This window comes from Lathamus discolor, chromosome 3, assembly GCF_037157495.1.
Source record: "Lathamus discolor isolate bLatDis1 chromosome 3, bLatDis1.hap1, whole genome shotgun sequence".
In the NCBI taxonomy this organism is placed as follows: domain Eukaryota; kingdom Metazoa; phylum Chordata; class Aves; order Psittaciformes; family Psittacidae; genus Lathamus; species Lathamus discolor.
In genome coordinates, this window is record NC_088886.1 from 38273103 (window position 1) to 38290429 (window position 17327).

Consider the following 17327-nt stretch of genomic DNA (forward strand, 5'->3'; position numbering starts at 1 on the left):
AGAGACTGGCCGCGGGGGGGCAGGGGTGGAGGAGCGTCCTGCAGGGCCAGGCCGTGATGGTTTCTTGTGGCTGACCCCAGTCACTACTTTAATTAGCGGCCTGGACACACGGATTAAACTACTGAAGCTCACCGAAGGCGGTATTTGAAGACACAGAGTCCTCAGAGGAGTGCTGTAACTGCAGATTAAGGTTAGCTGGCTCCACCAAACCAAATCAACTTGATGTAGGCAAGGATTGAGCACAGGGCTACCCTTCACAGGCGTCACTGATTGAGGCACCTCAATCAGAACAGCTGTATGGCAGCACTGCACGAGAAAGGAAAAGACACTCATGACAGCTGGGAGGATGGAAGTTGGAGCCCAGGTACCAGCTTGTAATACTGTGACCGCCACATTACAATAGCCAAATTTCAGTCAAGTCAGCATTACAGATACACCAGGTGTACTCTGCATGGCCTCTCTCTATAAATACCACGATAATAGAGAATTTAGAATTGGGTGATAGCATATTTATGGTGGCTGTTAGAATGGATGGCATGCTGACATTCATGCACCTATATTCTCAACTACAAAACAGTAAATGCCCAGTGCTGAGGATTACACCAAGCACAGCTGGTCTTTCACACCAGAGACCACTCCAGGAGCAGGTCTGAAGCAGAGACCCAGCCTGGCCACCCCACACACAAATGCTCCCCCCATCTGTTTCCTCCTGGTGCAGTGCTTTTTGCATGGTAAATGCACCTTTTCCCTCTGGAAAGAGAGCAGCACACTTTCCCTCATTGCGTTGTTACTGGTGTCATACATAAGAATGCTCTTGAGCAGGCCAAAATAAAAAATGCACTAGTCAATGTTGTGGTGTAAACAAAACAATAACCACAAATAAATAATTTTATTAAAGAATTACAGTTTCCGATGTTTCTATGTAGAACAGCAACTTTTGCATTACACTTTAGAAGACTGGCTTGTATAACAAAGTAACCTGTAATGAATATCAGCCTCCTTCCACTATAATTTTAAAACTGAAGTACATACTTGTTTTGTTGATTATATATATGTGGCATGGGGTTGTTTTTTTTTAATCTCAGTAAAGCACAGAAAAAAAAAAAGTAACTTGTAAGATGAATACTTTTTCTGTTAAATAGCAGCAGCTCCCAAACCAAAGATTTCAAGGTTTTGACTGTTTTTCACTGGGAAGTTTAAGTGACATGCCTGGAAAAATGCCTCCATGGCCTTATATTCTCAATGATATCAACTGCAAAATCAGTGTTGTCTTCAGTGTACAGAAGGTCAGGCCATAGAGTTGTACTCTTACTTTTGAAGGAGAATAAAAGATTCAGGATTCTGGCAGTTGCGACTTTGTTACACACAGCTCATCCTCCCATCAGGAGTTGCTCCTATCTCCTTACCACCCTCTTACCTTGCCCACGTGTGGAGTGGTTCAACAGCATAGATTTATTGTCACTAGTGTTTGCTCTAATAATAGGAAGAGACATTAAACAAGCAAATAAACAACTGTCTTGCCCTTGGCAGAGTTCAATAGAAGTATTTTTGATTATTTGCACATTAATAAGCATAGAATTAAATAATCCACAGAATCTAAAGAAAGATTAAATATGATTTAGAGGCCATTTGCTTTTTGGCCAAACAAAGATTAACTTACAAACCCTATTTTCTTTTATCATACAAATAGTGCCTTTTTAAGGCTATAATGTTTTAGCCTTGAAATATATGCTGATGCTATAACATTACAGTCTACAGAAATTATTTGTGATACAGCATGGGGATCAATTCTGTGTGATAGAACAGCATATGAACTCAACATTTGTGATACAAAGACCTGTCCTCAGTCACACAGTTAGCTTTTCTCTGGAACATTAGGCTCCTTAACCAAACAGTACCAGCATGAGATGAAGTGTTAGATTTAAGACCCCTACATTTGCTAAAACAGGACACACAAAAATACAAACATGTTTCATCTCAGCTGAGGGGAAATGGTTTCCAGTATTCAGGGCTCTTTCAGCTTTTCAGGAGAGAAGAAACAGTGTAATCATTCATTATCCAGTTAAACTTACTGCTAGCTCAACCAGTTTCTCACACGTATTTTTCTGGTCAGTAACTAGTAGTTACAGCTGTGTTTTAGGCCACAGCAGTATTATTACAGCATAATTAAAAGCTACTACAGAGAATCTTCAAGAATTAAAAATAATGGGCCACCTCCAAAGGAAATATACAAAGGATAAGAAATACAAAACCAACAGTCTAGGCACAGAAGAGATGCAAGCACAGCTTATAAACATAAGGATGCTGATAAAACTAAAACTGATAAAATTTAAATATTTGTTAATTCACTATTTCACTTCATGCTAAAGCAGGGTAAATCTGGGGATTCTATAAAATATTAAAGTATGATTTTAAAGATAGATAGGTAGATACAGTGGCTGTAGTTCATTCAAATTGCTATTAATTGCTATATTACCTAGAAAAATCAGTAATTATTTCAGCCACACAAAATAAAAAGAACTTCATTCTGTGTAAGTTACGAGTGTGGGGGAAAAATACTTGCATTACTTAATAGTTGCAGGCTTAATAAGAAGCCTGAGACTGTTACAGATGTAGCAGAAAAATTTTGTAAATCAAAGCATTTTTTTATTTTCTTTTTAAAACAGAATTAGTGATAACCCGTTAAAGTGCTTTTAAGTGGAAAATTGTTATGTTTTTAATTTACTGGAACTGGATGGTTTTACCAAGGATCTGAAGTTTTAAAGAACATTCAGTTGTCAAAAGATCAGAGTAGTAAGGCACGCTAATACTAAAACAAAAAACAGAGATTGGTCATATATATGTGTATACTTATACAAACATAAGCAATGCAGCACCATTATCTTCTCTGAAGAAACTCCATTCAAATGGAGAATGGAAGCAATTTATTTTTTGCTGCTTCTGATGGGGACATGTGTTCCTTTAACACTGAGATTCTCCAAAGAACCTCGGGGCTCCCTGGATCCTGCAACTGCCCGTGGTTTCTCTCTGAAACAAAAGCCAACAAAAATCACAACCACCATAAAATAAGGGGATGGGAGAATGTATATTTTGTTAGTTACTTAAGTGGAGGTATAGTTTAGTTGTAACACAGATTTGATTCTTTCTCGAAAACTCCTTCCATTGTTACCACCATAGGGTTGGACTGATTCCTCATCTTACACACTCTGATGGCAAGAAAGAACCAGCTTCGTCTGAAAACTGAAACTGAAGGTAAAGTAGCCTCCATAATAAACCTCTAGAATTGGCGGGGTGCCACAGGGAAAGTGCTTTGTGTAGTTTACTGAAGAGGACCATCTCCCTTCTGTAGCATTCTCTACCAAATATGCAGCTGATGAGGCAAGACAAGCTGCACTGACACTATTTGTCAATAGTAGAGGGGAAAAAACTGAAGCTTGGCAGATAGCAGTTTATGCAGGGGAGCTCCTGCATTTACTGATGAAGACCTCATTTCTACACATACTCCTCGATTTTAAGATTAGGAGAGGTCTCATTTGAAATGTAACTCTGCAAAGAGGGGTGTGTCTGTCTCCAACTATATGGAAAACATCTTCCCTTTTACCCAAGAGAAGAGATCAGCCTAGCCCTCAATAAGGATTATAGCTTAAAGCAGCTCACCTAGTTTAGTAACTGTGTGGACAGCTACAACATTTGTACATGGTTGAGCTAAGAGCATTGGCCTGTTCTCTAGAGCAGACACCATTTTAGCCTATCAATTTATTAAGATGTTTTCCAAGTCAAATATACTAAATTTCTTCAGAATTTAGCAACAAAATACTGCCTTACACTGTTTGTTGTGGCACCATGAAGAGGAATAAACAACACTTTTTTGTCAGATTGCCAGCAACATTGTTTGCATGTGAACAGATTGCTTCAAAATTCAATTTTCATTCTGCTGCTAGTATTTCTTTATTCTGGTAGGAAACTCTTTCTACCTTCTTAATCCATCTCCCTTAGGTATGTGATGAGTACTTCTGTATTTTGGAGCTTCTAAAGTGAATCTAGTTCTAGATGGCTTGAACTTCATAATCTCATTCTGCCACTCTTCATCAAAGGTCTGGGCCTCATCTGAAAAAACAATTAAAGTTCACTTTTTAATAAATGCTAACAAAGTAGGGGAAAAAATAAAATGTATTGAAAATTAGGGGTTTTGAACAGTGTTTTTTAAACTTGTGAGCCATGATTCTCCACATGGCCTTCAAACTATTTCTAGGGAATCTGTAAAAGACTACTAAAAGCTTACTGCCAGCAGGCTTATGTTTGGAAGATAAAATTTAAAAAAAAACAAACAAAAAACCACAAAGCAAAACACTGCTGTAAAAATACAGGCACATTTTAACCACACATCTCAAACATGTGTTAGCCACCAACACACAGCAAATAGCATAATTCTGTTAAAAGTTTGTTTGAAACCATAAAATATTATGAAAAGTACTTTCAAGTGCAAGCAGCTGTTGTACAAATAAACAATACCAATTGCATTACAACACATTTTCAATTATAAATGGCCACTGTAACCGCAGTTTCCAAATTTATATCAGCCAAGGAAACCTGATTTGCAGACTCTCAGACTGTCTGAAAAACAGTCCCTTTTAAGATGTCTCAAGCTGGAACTTCAAAATTGGTATGTGAAACAACAGTGTAAAGCCCATTAGGGAACTGCATAAAAGAGACATACTTTCATCCAAGTTGATGAATTCTTGGTTCATTTCTTCATCACCAGTCTTGCTGTTCTTTGATTTTTTAATGACATGAGCACGATCATTAATGTGATGACCAATAGCCATTTTTTCCAGCCCACTTTCAGAATCTTTAAGTGCTTTTCTTGTCTCCTTAACCTGCACAAAAAAAATGAAGTAAATGGTAAATGTCTTTCCAACCAAAAAAAAGGTTAAGAAAAAAAAAAATCTTTTTTTTTTTCCCAAAGGATTTTTATCTTTCTTTTGAAAAAGTTAGGTTTTACAGGCTTTTCCAATTTACTGTGTTAGTTGAACATACACTAATGCACAGATCAAGTCTATTCCTCTTGCCAACTGACAGGAAGATTAAACAAGAACTCCTAAAGCTCCTTGAGAAACGTACATACTGGATATTAATTGTTGGGGGAAAAAAAAACCCTAATCTAAATATACTACGCGCAGACAAGTCTTCAACATTCTCCTTGGCAACAGAAGGAATAACCAATGCCAATATTCTCAGCATGAAGGGACAACTAATTACTAGGTTGTCATGTTGACTGGCTTGAAACCCAGGCGACCACTTATCACTGTGTTTATGGGTATATTATTAGAACCTTTTCGATAACTGAGTGTCTGCTTGAGTTTGAACATATCCCACAGCCAGTCATGCTCAACGGTCTTTACTGCTCACATATAGTCTTTCGTGAACCTTGCTTCAGGGTTCAAATTCAAATTTCTTAGCAGAATTAGATGCAACAGCTGCAAGGAAGTCAATGAAAGGGCATCTTCATCTGAAGCATTACATAAGCATTTAAAAGAGCTTGAGTAATGGGGATGATTTGAAGCCATGTTTTGCATAAATAGGCTGCTTCTTGTATCTTACATTTTGGACAGAAAATTAATGTACAAGAAGTGGAAGAATCAGCTGTTCTGGCATCAATTTTTCCAGTCTGATAGACATACAATTTATTTAGATTCATACTTAGAAGCATACAAATTACAAGGAAGAAAACCGCACTTCAGCTTCAGAAGCCTTTAATATAGAGCAGTGTTTAAAAAGACATATGTTTTTCTAAATTATAAGAGTAACTGTCTCCAGGAAAAAGAACCTCAAGGAAGCTGCAGTTTGGCATAGATGAAATTTTGGTAATTACATACCACCTTTTTGCTGGATCTCAGGACTACTTACACCTCCTGGAGCTGTGCGTGTCTGAGATGAAGCCTGGAAAACTTTTGGTGGTTCATCTCCTACTTTGGAGTATGTCATCACAGAGGAGGAGCTAAATGTGTGTGCATCTGGATGGATGGACAGGTCATCCTACAAGCAATGGAGACTTCTTATTAATAAAAAATGAAACTTGTGGATAATAGGTACTTCTTACATTCTGACACTATCTCATTGTGAAAAGAATACCCCTCCGAAAAATTAACCCTCACTCCTGGCACCACAGATGCAGCCTTGTTGGGAAGAGACCTCAGCATTTAATATACCCTTACTCTTGTCCTAGCCTTGTCTGGCCACAGGTCTCTCATGCCAGGGAACATGGTAACAAAGCCTGGGCAGCAATAAGCAACTGCTTGAATGCTTGCCCTGGCATAGTTTAGTAATGAAGATATATAACCTGTAACCTAAGTCTTGCCACATACAGTATATAATGTGTGTAAAGAGTTCTTGTGAAATAGGACTTGAGCAACAATGGTTACAAGCCATTTTACAAGGCCAATAAAACACAGTCAATTTACTGAGCAACACTTTAACAGGTATCAGTGTTATCCTAAAAGACTGCGGAGAAAGAAGAAAGAAGCAGCACTGCAAATAAAATCAGAGAAAAGCCTATATGGAGGGTGACATTTAGGCTTCATGGTTTTTGTTTTTAAATGTCCAGTAAAGCTTTAAATTGCTCCTTTGCTTAAGGTGTCAGATCTGGCAACAGGCAGAGACCAGATAACTTACAGCAGTTCTAACCTGTAGAAAATAAAGCATACACTTAAAATACTGTTGTTAGCAAATAATCAATGACAGCATAAAGAATTATAACCATGATATAGTGTGGGGGTAAAATTTTAAATTCCTCCTGTTTATGACTAGTAACCTTTATTTTGGCAGGACTTTGAGTAATATTTTAAACAGCTGTTGTTCTCCAAGACAATTAATTTTAGAACAATTTTTAATATATATAAAAAAAACAAACACAAAAAACAAACTCAAAACCCAACAAACAACAAACTTACAAATTTTCTTTGCATTTCCAGCATACTGTTTCTCATGTTTGACACCATCCTGTCCATTGCAAAAAAAGGGTCCCCAAAATCTGCATCCTAATAAAAGACATTAAAATTAAAACATAGTCTAGAACTCCTCAAGTTCTGAAGCTGTTTCCACATGCATTTTCTAATGCAAATAAGACCATCAAAAAGGTTTTCAAAGGCTGCAATTCATAGACAAAGACAGGCCAAAATGCATCTTTTAAAATAAAAACTTGTAAGCCAACATGGGGAGCTTGGTTGTTAAGTTGGAGATACTGGTAAGACAGAAGTCAAAGATTTGACACCTGAATGTGAAAATAAGCTCATACTGTGGCCAGTTTACAAGAACTATTTTCAAATACCTTCTAACCTAACTAGCTTCTACTGTAAAAAGGACTATATGGCGCTCCATGCCTTATAATCTACTGAAGATCAAATTATCTCTATTATGTAAATCCCTTAATGCATATGGAGTCACACTGAAAATGCATCCCAGCAGACACAGCTGTTCCTTTGCAGAAGTAGTGTACATTACTCATAAAAGGGCAGTGGGGAAAAAACAGAGAATCATAAGTTGGTATTTTAATGGCATCTTAATTACTTGATGCTGTAGATGTAATCAACAAAACATTCATTTGTTATTTTTACACAAAGGCAGAAGATCCCGTGTTGCACAAAGGATAGATACTAAGGTTTACATGCACAGAATTTTATTAATAGGACATGTAGCTGATGGCATATACTGATGAAAGCTGTCTTTTGAAGAAAATGAAACCAAACCAAACCAAACCAACAAAAAAAAAAAAAAAACCAACCAACCAAACAAGAAAAAACATAGATAGGGAGACAGAAAGCAGGGAAAGGGTGAACTCTCCTAAGTGACCGTCTGGGAAGACAGTAACACTGTCCCTAAGGAGCATCCTCCTCTGGGCTCCTCTCCAGTGTGGCAGGTGGTGATGATAAATATTTTCATCATGCTTTTCCATTCCTACTACAAGCTTTTCCTCAGAACCAGTTCAAACTCCCTACTGGGCTGCCTGGTTTCCAACAGGAGCAGCTCTGGTTGGAGCACACTACTTGAGAGCAAACACCACACACTGATGGGTTGGTGAGTTTAGGCATGTGCGCATGTAACTGCTTCCCAGGACAGCCGCTGTGCCACCACCACGCTCTGGTCCACAGGTATGAGACTGACAAGAGCAGGGAAAACTACTCCCATGAGCTCCGCTAAACCCAGCAGCTTTGTCAAGAGGCTGGCTGCTGGGCTGCACATGGCAGCCCTTTGCACTGAGGTGCTTCGAAACACCAGGGTGCTAACTACAATTGCAAACATACCACACTCCTCGGACTACTGGAAACACATAAATTGAATTTAAAAGTTTAAAAATAAAACCTGCAGCTTAAGCATAAAATTAAGTAAAACTCAGATACAGAAAAAAATTTTCTTGAGTAGGAAGAAATATGAATCCTTAAAGGGCTATCAAAACCTCTGGCAATACTGATAGACAATTTAGGGCATCAAATCACAGCAAGTGTCAGTAACTCCAGAAAACTGCCTTCTACAGTTAGAAATCCGGGTGTTCATCAATGCCATTGCCTAGTAATCAGCTGTACCTATGGAATTACATGCCATAGATTGCAGCAAGAGGGTAAAACCATAATCTGTGCAGTTAGCAAAAGAACTTTGATTAGCTTTTTGCATACAGCAAGATGCAAATTTGTGCCTTTGTAATGTCGTATTTATATCGTTAGATCTGTAAAGTCAAAGACCCATGATTATTTTTGTCTGCTCTGCAAGTGAGAGCCACTCTCTTAACCAATGGGTTTCAATCTGAGGACTCTTTAAAGCCTTCCAAAGGCAGGAGTCAGAGTTTGGAGTCTCCAGAGATTACTTCATTCACATCCATCAGAGATTAAGTACAATCAGGTACATCACTGAGTAGAAAAGCCAGCTGCTAAGCAATAACTTTTCCAGTCTTGGTATCAGTCTATTTAATCTACCCCAGCATTTTCATTTAATAAGAATTAAAAAATTCTTTCTTGAATTATACTGTTCCATACATGTAAACACCACCAAAAGCAGTTTGTAAGCACACCGAGACTCGCCTTTGTCCATGCTTTAGTTATGCAGACAGTATACACGTACTAGCAAGAACTAAAAGGGTTATTGGTCCTGGGATACTAACCACTCTACCAAAGCCTGCAAAGGGCATGAGGCCATAGCTTGTTGCCTGGAAGAAAAAGGACCAGCGTCTTTCAGTTATACCTGTTATCGGACAGCAGAAGTAACTTTCATATACATCAGCTAATATTAAACATTTTCAATCAAAGAAAAACAGTCATTCAAAAGGACCTTGGTAATTTATAGTGTGCTACAACAATATAATATGAAGTAGTCTCCAGGTATATAGAAGTTAATATATTTACACTATTGATATTGGAAAGTAATAGCTGTCTCCACATTTAATAAGGCCTATTCACATGTATGTACTAGAAGAACTTAAAACTAGAAGCTGAGAAACATTTGTTTACCATAGTAACCTCTGTGCCAAAATTATTTAAAACATAGCACAGTGCTTCAGACATCACCCACTCTCTGACAACATTCTAGTCATGCAATAGAACCCCCCTGCTGACAGTTAATGAAAATCAACAGATCAATAGTCCCCTTAATGTAATGTAATTAAATTTTAGAAGGTTGGCGTAAAATTTTAGAGCTGAAAAAAAAAATTTAAGTGGTGCAGTTGGCCTGTTAACAAGTACTCTTTATATATTAAAACTGATCAATGCAAATAGAAACATATTTCTTTAAAATATCTATACATTCCTTACAATAAAATGAAGTCTAACTTCAGCAGTTAAGTCAGCAGTTTCTAAGATCATTGCAAAGAAATTCCAGGTAAATTTATCATCATATACAGAACCCCCTGAAGACAAATCTCCACAAGCAAATTATATTCTTCTGCAGCTGTATAAATAGATGTAGCTATAAACACCAACAAATATAGTTCCTGTTTGACCAACTGATATTGAATATCCCTATATGACAGGGCAATGAGATGCTGGACAACACTTTGATGTTTCCAGGAAGCTAAGGTTGGAGAGTTACATAAAAGCCACCTAAATAAAGAAGTACCAAACACTTCACAGTAACTTCTAAGTACAAAAGGAATTGACCAGTTCTTGGAGCACCTTTAAGAACTCTTCCACACTGCAGTTCTGTCTAATATGTATTGACAGAATAACGTACATATTTATATGTTACACATATCAAGTGCAAAAGGGATCCTCAGAAATAATAAAGTTTACAAACTTTGTTTTATAATACATGCTAAAAGCTGCTAAATAGTTGCCTAACATATAGGACCATCAGATACCATAACAAAACTGAATGACAGTATCTTTTAAGATGTTTTAGCCCATTCATTGTGCTAAAAACTGACACTGCAAACCTGCTTGAAAAAGGAAAAGCATGTTAAAATTTGAATGTTACATTGGTACACATTGTGTTGTTGCAACAAGTTCTTTTCCTCATAAAGCAGTTTTAGACATGCTACAGTTTACTTAAACAGAATGATAATATCAGTAATCAGCATGGGTAATTTTAACAAAGTGGTTTTTATGTGGTAGTAAAGATGTCCATTTTTTTCTACACAAAACTAATTATTTTAAGTATCTGAGTCACTTCTGGAGGGAATCAGTAAAAGCGGTTTGCAACTACTACAATGCTCAACTAATCAGTGCCAAGCTTTCTGTGACATTTGACAGCTCTGAGGCGAAACATGAGGAACATCAAAAGATTCTGAAAAGATTTTAGCAGGTGTGGAATTCTTCTGTTCTTATCAAAATAACACAGTGCTTTTGTGCCTTTAACTTCTTTCTGTAACCATAGATAGAGGTTTCCTCTGTCTCATACCTGTCCCTCACCACCACGTACAAGGGACACAAACTTCTGGGCTATTAGGATAAGGTTCAATGTGTTCTTTTTCTGAAGAAAAATGAAGGCCAATCTGGTTTTAGGCATCTACTGAACCAAGGCCTAAGAATCTGCTTCAGTAGAGGAAAGATCATGCCCTAAGTAGACCCAGCAGCATCTATATTTGAAACTAACTGGCAATGTATGAGCAGAGAGGAAAGAATCTGACAGTTACCCTTTTGACTTGCAGGTGATAGTCTGTGTTTCAGCTGTGTTTATTAAGCTCTAACTATCTAGGTTTGAACAACCACCACCAAATCTGGCCAAGTTCCACAAGCTCTTGAAATGAGTGTTGTCTTCCAACTTTTTTTTTTTTTTTTGTGGGGTGGGGGGCAGGGAGAGTTGTGGGGTTTTTTTAATGGTTTGGGGATTTTTTTTTTTTTTTAATTGAATATGATTCACTAAAGTAAGAGATCATTCAGCTGCAAAATATTTAGCCTGGTGGAGGGGAAGGAACCAACTTCCAACTTACATCCTTTCTAAATACAGCAATTATAAAAGGTTTAGCTACAGAAGCATAAGATATAATTGTCCTGCATGGCAGAAAGTTAAAAAAAACTACCTTATACAAAACACAGATCACTGCCAACTTCTCAGTTTCAGCTGGTAATTTATAGAAATACTAGATTTCATATCAGTTTCTCTGATCCCAAGTGGCTGCAACACAGGTTTTTGTTACATCAAACTAACATGAGTAACTAGACACAAGATACTAAGTTGCAGAGTGAAGGCATAAGTATCAAGGTACCTTTTAAAGAAAGAAAAAAAAGGAAGAGTTCAGAGAAGGCTCTGTTGCAGGACATTTTTAATGCCTTTCTGTAACAGAAACATTTTTCATACATAATATTTATTAAACCAAACATTTGATAAGATTGTTTAGTTTGTTTCATTAAATACTGTATATTCAATGTTCAATAATATACAGACTTGTCATTAGTCCTAACAGAAGCTTGTCAGTGTGAAGTAACAGGCCATTAATGAACCAAGAGAGATTATTCACATGTTACTCAGCAATGAAACTATCTGACCAAGGCTGTAACAGCTGAGCCAGGTCCCTGTTTCCACTGGACCAAATTTAACAGAAACGGAAATGTGAAGCCAACTATATTACCAGTAAATGTAAATTCCATGTAGCAATCCTTAGAGATTAAGAAAATACTTACTCTGCGATTTCCTCTTAGAGCAACCTGAGAGTCCTGGCATGCTCTTCGATCTACTGTTCTCTCCCCACCATCTGTTACACTGAGAAATGGATCTCGTCCAAAAGGATCAGAAAAGCTTCTCATCATCTGCCGCATATATTCATGGTGTGCAGCAAAAGGATCTCTGAAAAAGAGATATTTTGCACAGAAAGTCATCAGGTTTTATTCCAAGCTATGGAAAATTGCTCCAAAATTGTTAAAATGCGATTTTATTAATGATACCATATGGTTCTCTGTTCAGATTCTTACTTTAACAGGACCTGACTGGGCAATCTCCTATTTCTCACAAACTCTCACTTCTTTCACTTTTCTTCCCATCTCTCACGTTGGTTAGATGTTCTAGTTCTTTTGTCTTCTCAGCTGCCTTCACGGCTCTCCTGCACTCTTGTGTGTCCGTACTGCTTCTTCTCTTTCCTCACCTTTCCCCAAAAATATTCCAGCCCTTGCAGCCATCTTTCACTCCAGCCTATGTTTACCATCTGCTACAAACTATAAAACTGACTCATGTTTTATCACTACTTCTACCTCCAACCCCTGATATTAAAAGAATTTTTTTTCCCCTCTCCTTTTTTGACTTCTCAAATCTCTCAAAGTTTAGTATGGTACTACTCACTGAACTCATTATGTCCCACTAGATTTCATCACCATCACCCCTCAAATTTATTTTGCTGGCCACTTCCATTCTACTTCTCATCCTCCTTGACCCACATGCTCAAAAATGTATACAATTCTCTCCATCGCCAGCTCCATCTCCGTTACTTTAGTCACCCACTATTGTACCCCTTTTTACCCCCTCCATAAATCATGTTCTCATACCCCTTTTCTCTGCTTAGGAAGAAAGATTCTTACTGGCTTTTTGCTTTCCTACTAGTTTTCTCCCTCTTCTCTCTAAACACTTAGCCTCTGCTTCCAAAAACCTGTAGGTTTTTAGAACCTCCCGAGTAATCCCAAAGATTGGCTTGCAGGTAGAGCACTGCTCAAGTTGCCTTCTGTTACTACTTACTTCATTCTTTGCATTCTCTAATTTGGGCACATACTAAATATTTCTAAGGCCAGAAGAGGATCAAAATATGATTTTGCCAGAAGCACAATACATGATCAGTACTGCTGCCTGTGGTCCAAGGCTACAAATTATTACTTTATACAAAAAGTACGGGTGATTTCCTCCCTTCACCTCCAGTCTAATTTCCCCCTTTGCTATTCCGCTGAAAGCCATTTTATTAACAATCATTTCCCAGGTATGTTTACTTAGACTTAATAGCACCTCATCTTCCTTCCTATCAACTTCCTGGCACTCCCCAGACGGCTCACACCCTGATTCTCTCCAGCACACTACAGCCTTTCCTGTAAAATCTGCCTTCGTGAAGAAAAGCTTCAGGTTGTTCTTCTGACTTTAACAGCCAATCACCTCTTGCAATTCTCTTGAACAGCTTTTCTATTCTCTCCTCCCTTATCTTCAGTCCTATGAAAACTAATTTCCTCGCCACGCGGCCACTTTGACCTCTCCACTAATACTCTCTTCTTGTGCCAGAGTTAAACTAAAGGGTGCAAAGAAATAGAGCTACAAATGTACACTAGATTAATTTTCAAACAAGATTTTTTTTAACACAATATCCTTTTAAGCTATGCCCATACTTAACTCACTTAAATGCAAAGGGACCTGTATAGAAGTAGTTCTACCATTGTCGTTAAGCAGACCCTAATCTACTCCACTCACATGACAACCAGCTTTAACTTCAGCCCTAGTGTGATAAGCAGCTTGCACACAGCAGGTGTCCCCTCACGTTTCACAGGATGAAGAACAGATGGAAAAAGTCACTGCATGAGCCAAGATGAGGGAAGCACATAAGCACTACACTGCAGTAGACGTGTACGTCCAGCAAATCTCTTCTGACACCACAAACTTCAGACAGGTTTGGTTATCAAAACTCAAACTGTATTCCATCAGTAATATATATATATATATATATATAACAAAATTTCTCTCCAGTCTCTTCTAGTTCAAAAGGGCACTCGAGTTATCTACAACACATCATAAGCAAAATAAGATTTGATGGACTGAATGTAGATAAGAAAACCTGGTTTAATTTAATGTGCATAACATACTGTAATACACCTCATCTGACAAAATAATGCTTCATACCTCATGAAATTGTTCTTTTTGCATTATCTCAGTTTCTCTGGTAACTTCTCTTGGCCATTCACCCTCCACTATATCTAATTGATACACTTACATCTGCATCTAAAACTAGGGGTTTATGTTGGTTGTTTTTTTTTTAAATGAAGGTCTGTGAAGCAATTTAGAAATACAGCTTCTTACTATCATCAGAGACAGGGAAGTAAGATATATACTGTGACAGATTCAGGAACAGAAGTGAAGCCTCCCAATTCCCCAGGGACATTTTAGGGAGCTATTCATAAAAAGATCTAGTGCTGTCAAGCTTTGAAACAAATGCTATGATTTTGATATGCTCCAGAGTAGGGCAAAACCAATGGGAAGTCAACAGAGAATCTGTCTGGAAAACGTGTGTCCTGGTACAGTGTAAGTCAGCATGTGTTTCTGGCCAGTTTAAAAATCAGTGTCCTAGAACAATAAATTCAGTTTATTATTTTTGAAAACTGTACTTTGTATTAGATACATTTTATTTGTTTGTTTATTTAGGAACTTATGTAAGCCTGAAGCTGCAGAATCAAACTGGAGGTAACACCTGGACAATAAAACAAGAGCTGTGTGTTGGTGAATTAAAAACAGAGGCCAACTGCACTTGGCAGAGAAGATGCAACTTCTGCACCTGTCCAGGCTATCAGGGATGAAACTCGGGGAGGGAGGGGTGCTGGGCAGCATTTTGACTGACTGACTGGTGCTTCCCCAGGACAGCTGCTCACAGACAGCTATTTCTTTTAACCCAGGCACATTTCCAGTTCAGCACTCAAAATCTCTCCTTAAGAGGCAATAGAAGCCTATTATTACTCTATTTTGGAAGCCAATCTTATCTGAAGCAATAAGCTAATTTCCTTAACTACATGCAAAACAGATTTAAAAGGGCAATGCCAAGAACATTAATCTCAAAATCAATCTCTCATCTCTTTCACACACACTCCCATTTATCTTCTGCAGTCATCTTTTCTCCCTAGTTTTAAACTGCATCAGTGACTGCAATAAAATAAGAGGAAAGCAACTAATACTTCAAAAGCATGCTGCAAAATACTACAAACAAGACTTAATTTCTATTATTTAGTTTCGTGCAGAGGATTTACATAGTGAAATTTTCTGCATATAACTGATGAGTTGTGATAATTGTGCACATATTCCTAGAAACCAAGTGTACTAATCAATCGTGCAGCTTTAGAAACTATCCCACCACTAGAAACATGTTTCTGCAACTAAGCAGTAGATTCTCCTTTAAGAGGTACAAACGCAACCTCAGCTAGAATATCCTGTAGCTAAGAGATACAGTCAACAAACCCACATCACAAGGCCCTAAGTGTTACCCTGCCTTGTCCACCCACCAGCACTATCCCTTATCTTTGCTTGTAATTAAGTTCCACATAGTTTTTCCTAAAGACACGATGTCTTTATTTGTACTTACTAAAATCATTCAGGCTCCTTCAAGCTGTCTGATCCCATTCTTACCCACTACAGATCAGTTTCTGACGAAGGATATAAAACGGGGCCAGACTAGATACTTCAGCAGTTTTGACTATCCTAACATAGGATCGGGGAACATTTGCACGACACACTACTTGGATTTGGGTTCCCATGGGAAAAGAAGATTCCCATGAGAAATAATGTTGTTTCAGAGTTGAGTACATAGGCATGATCTACCCCAAGCACTATCATTGTGCTTGCGGTATGGAGATCAAAAAAACCCACATCTGCTGAGCTGAAGCATCAGGATCCACTCAGGAAATCGGCACAAGGAAACAGCTTGCCTTTATTGATCTCATATAGATACTGGCAAAGTTCTAATGCAAGAACACCTGGTGTAACCTTTAGTTGCGCACTGACAACAGTTCAGAAAGTCTGTGGCAAAAAGAAAAAAACAAAACCGAAAAAAAAAACAGAAAAGCGAGAACATACAGCACCTCTCCACTTCCTAAGAAACTTCAGAAAAAAGCAACCCAAAAACAAAAGCAAGAAACTCAAACCAACGCAGGTGAAGACTTCTTTTCTGTAGATGCCACTATAAAATTACGACCGACTTCCCTACTGCACAGTAAGGATTACGAGCGTTGCTGAAGAGGGGCCACAAGCAACAGTGTAACCCCCTTCCCCTAGTACTAACATGCACTCCGCACCCTCGTTTGCTTCGGGTAACGGGGGAAGCACGGCTAGGAACCGTATCAGTGGCTTAACCCCGCACAGACAAGAGTCCTCCAGAGCAAAGGGAACCCCGAAAAGCTCCTCCAGGCTACGGCCACCCCGACCGGCCACTCGCAACCCCCAACACCCCAGCACCGGGGCTCCAGAGGCCGCCCGCCACCTCCCAGCCCGGCTCCCCGGGGCCACAGCGGGCCCCTCACCGGAAGAAGGGGTCCTCCTCGAAGCGGCGGCCCAGGCCCCCGAACATGGCTGCGGCTCCCGGCGGTGTGAGCGCCACCGGCTCCGCGGCCCCTCACGGCGGCACCCGCTACCCCACGTGACACCTCCCCGCGCCTCCACTGGCCACCGCAGCCGCGGCGAGCAGGGCAAGGCGGGGCTCACCGGGAGCCGCTGTTGCCGTGGCAACGGGCGCCGCCGCGCGGCCCCGCTCCTACACGTTGGTGCCGGGCCCACAGCGGGGCCCGGCGGGGAGCGGAACCGGGGCCGGGGCGCGGCCCGGCGCGTGGGCCCACGCTGATCTGCGGGCTGCCGCTCCCGAAGGCCCCTTTGGACCGGCGAGGTCCTGCCCGGCTTGCGAGGATGCGGGTCCCGCCGTGATGTACTCCCGGCCTCACCCCAGCGTCTGCCGGGCGTTTGCGGGCCGATGCTGCCGGCGCTCCCCCGTCCGCTGCCCCGTCCTCAGCCGTGCGGAAAGTAACGGTGTTTGCTCCAGTAGGTGGCAGTAAAATAAAGCGGCCGTTCTGGGAGGAGGGCCGCGGCCTCTTGACTGCGGCCATGGACAGGGGCAGCTCTTGGGCGCGCAGGGACACCCCAGCGGAACGCCCCCAGGGCTGCGCTACAGCAGCTCTAAACGGCTGCTC

The 17327-nt window shown here is 39.8% G+C and overlaps 1 protein-coding gene and 1 long non-coding RNA gene across 5 annotated transcripts; one reads left to right on the forward strand and one right to left on the reverse strand.

Moving 5' to 3' along the window:
- Positions 1–21: 21 nt before the first annotated feature.
- Positions 22–14762, forward strand: LOC136012004 (uncharacterized). Of its 2 annotated transcripts, XR_010611546.1 has the most exons (4): positions 22–190; positions 3178–3252; positions 12123–14056; positions 14134–14762. It is a non-coding gene; the product is annotated as an uncharacterized LOC136012004 (long non-coding RNA). The 2 variants fall into 2 exon arrangements; XR_010611545.1 differs by having other exon boundaries at positions 12123–14762.
- MLF1 (myeloid leukemia factor 1) lies at positions 871–17105 on the reverse strand. Of its 3 annotated transcripts, none has more exons than XM_065674690.1 (7): positions 17082–17105; positions 12105–12267; positions 6951–7037; positions 5908–6036; positions 4718–4877; positions 3975–4107; positions 871–3027 (listed from the first exon to the last, which is right to left on the reverse strand). In XM_065674690.1, the coding sequence occupies exons 2-7, from the start codon at positions 12237–12239 to the stop codon at positions 2925–2927; spliced, it is 747 nt and encodes a 248-aa protein (XP_065530762.1). In that variant the 5' UTR covers positions 12240–12267; positions 17082–17105; the 3' UTR covers positions 871–2924. The 3 variants fall into 3 exon arrangements, with proteins under 3 accessions (XP_065530762.1, XP_065530763.1, XP_065530761.1); XM_065674691.1 differs by lacking the exon at positions 17082–17105 and adding an exon at positions 16849–16936; XM_065674689.1 differs by lacking the exon at positions 17082–17105 and adding an exon at positions 16668–16787.
- Positions 17106–17327: the final 222 nt, after the last annotated feature.

Bases quoted from the DNA above. Each gene is read 5' to 3' on its own strand.
- MLF1 (XM_065674689.1), bottom strand. From the start codon at position 16,714: ATGTTCGGGGGCCTGGGCCGCCGCTTCGAGGAGGACCCCTTCTTCCG. The intron at 4,878-5,907 runs GTAAGTAGTCCT...TTTTTTGTGCAG, and splicing joins CACGCACAGCTCCAGGAGGT to GTTAAGGAGACAAGAAAAGC. The intron at 4,108-4,717 runs GTATGTCTCTTT...TTGTTTTTTCAG, and splicing joins ATTCATCAACTTGGATGAAA to ATGAGGCCCAGACCTTTGAT.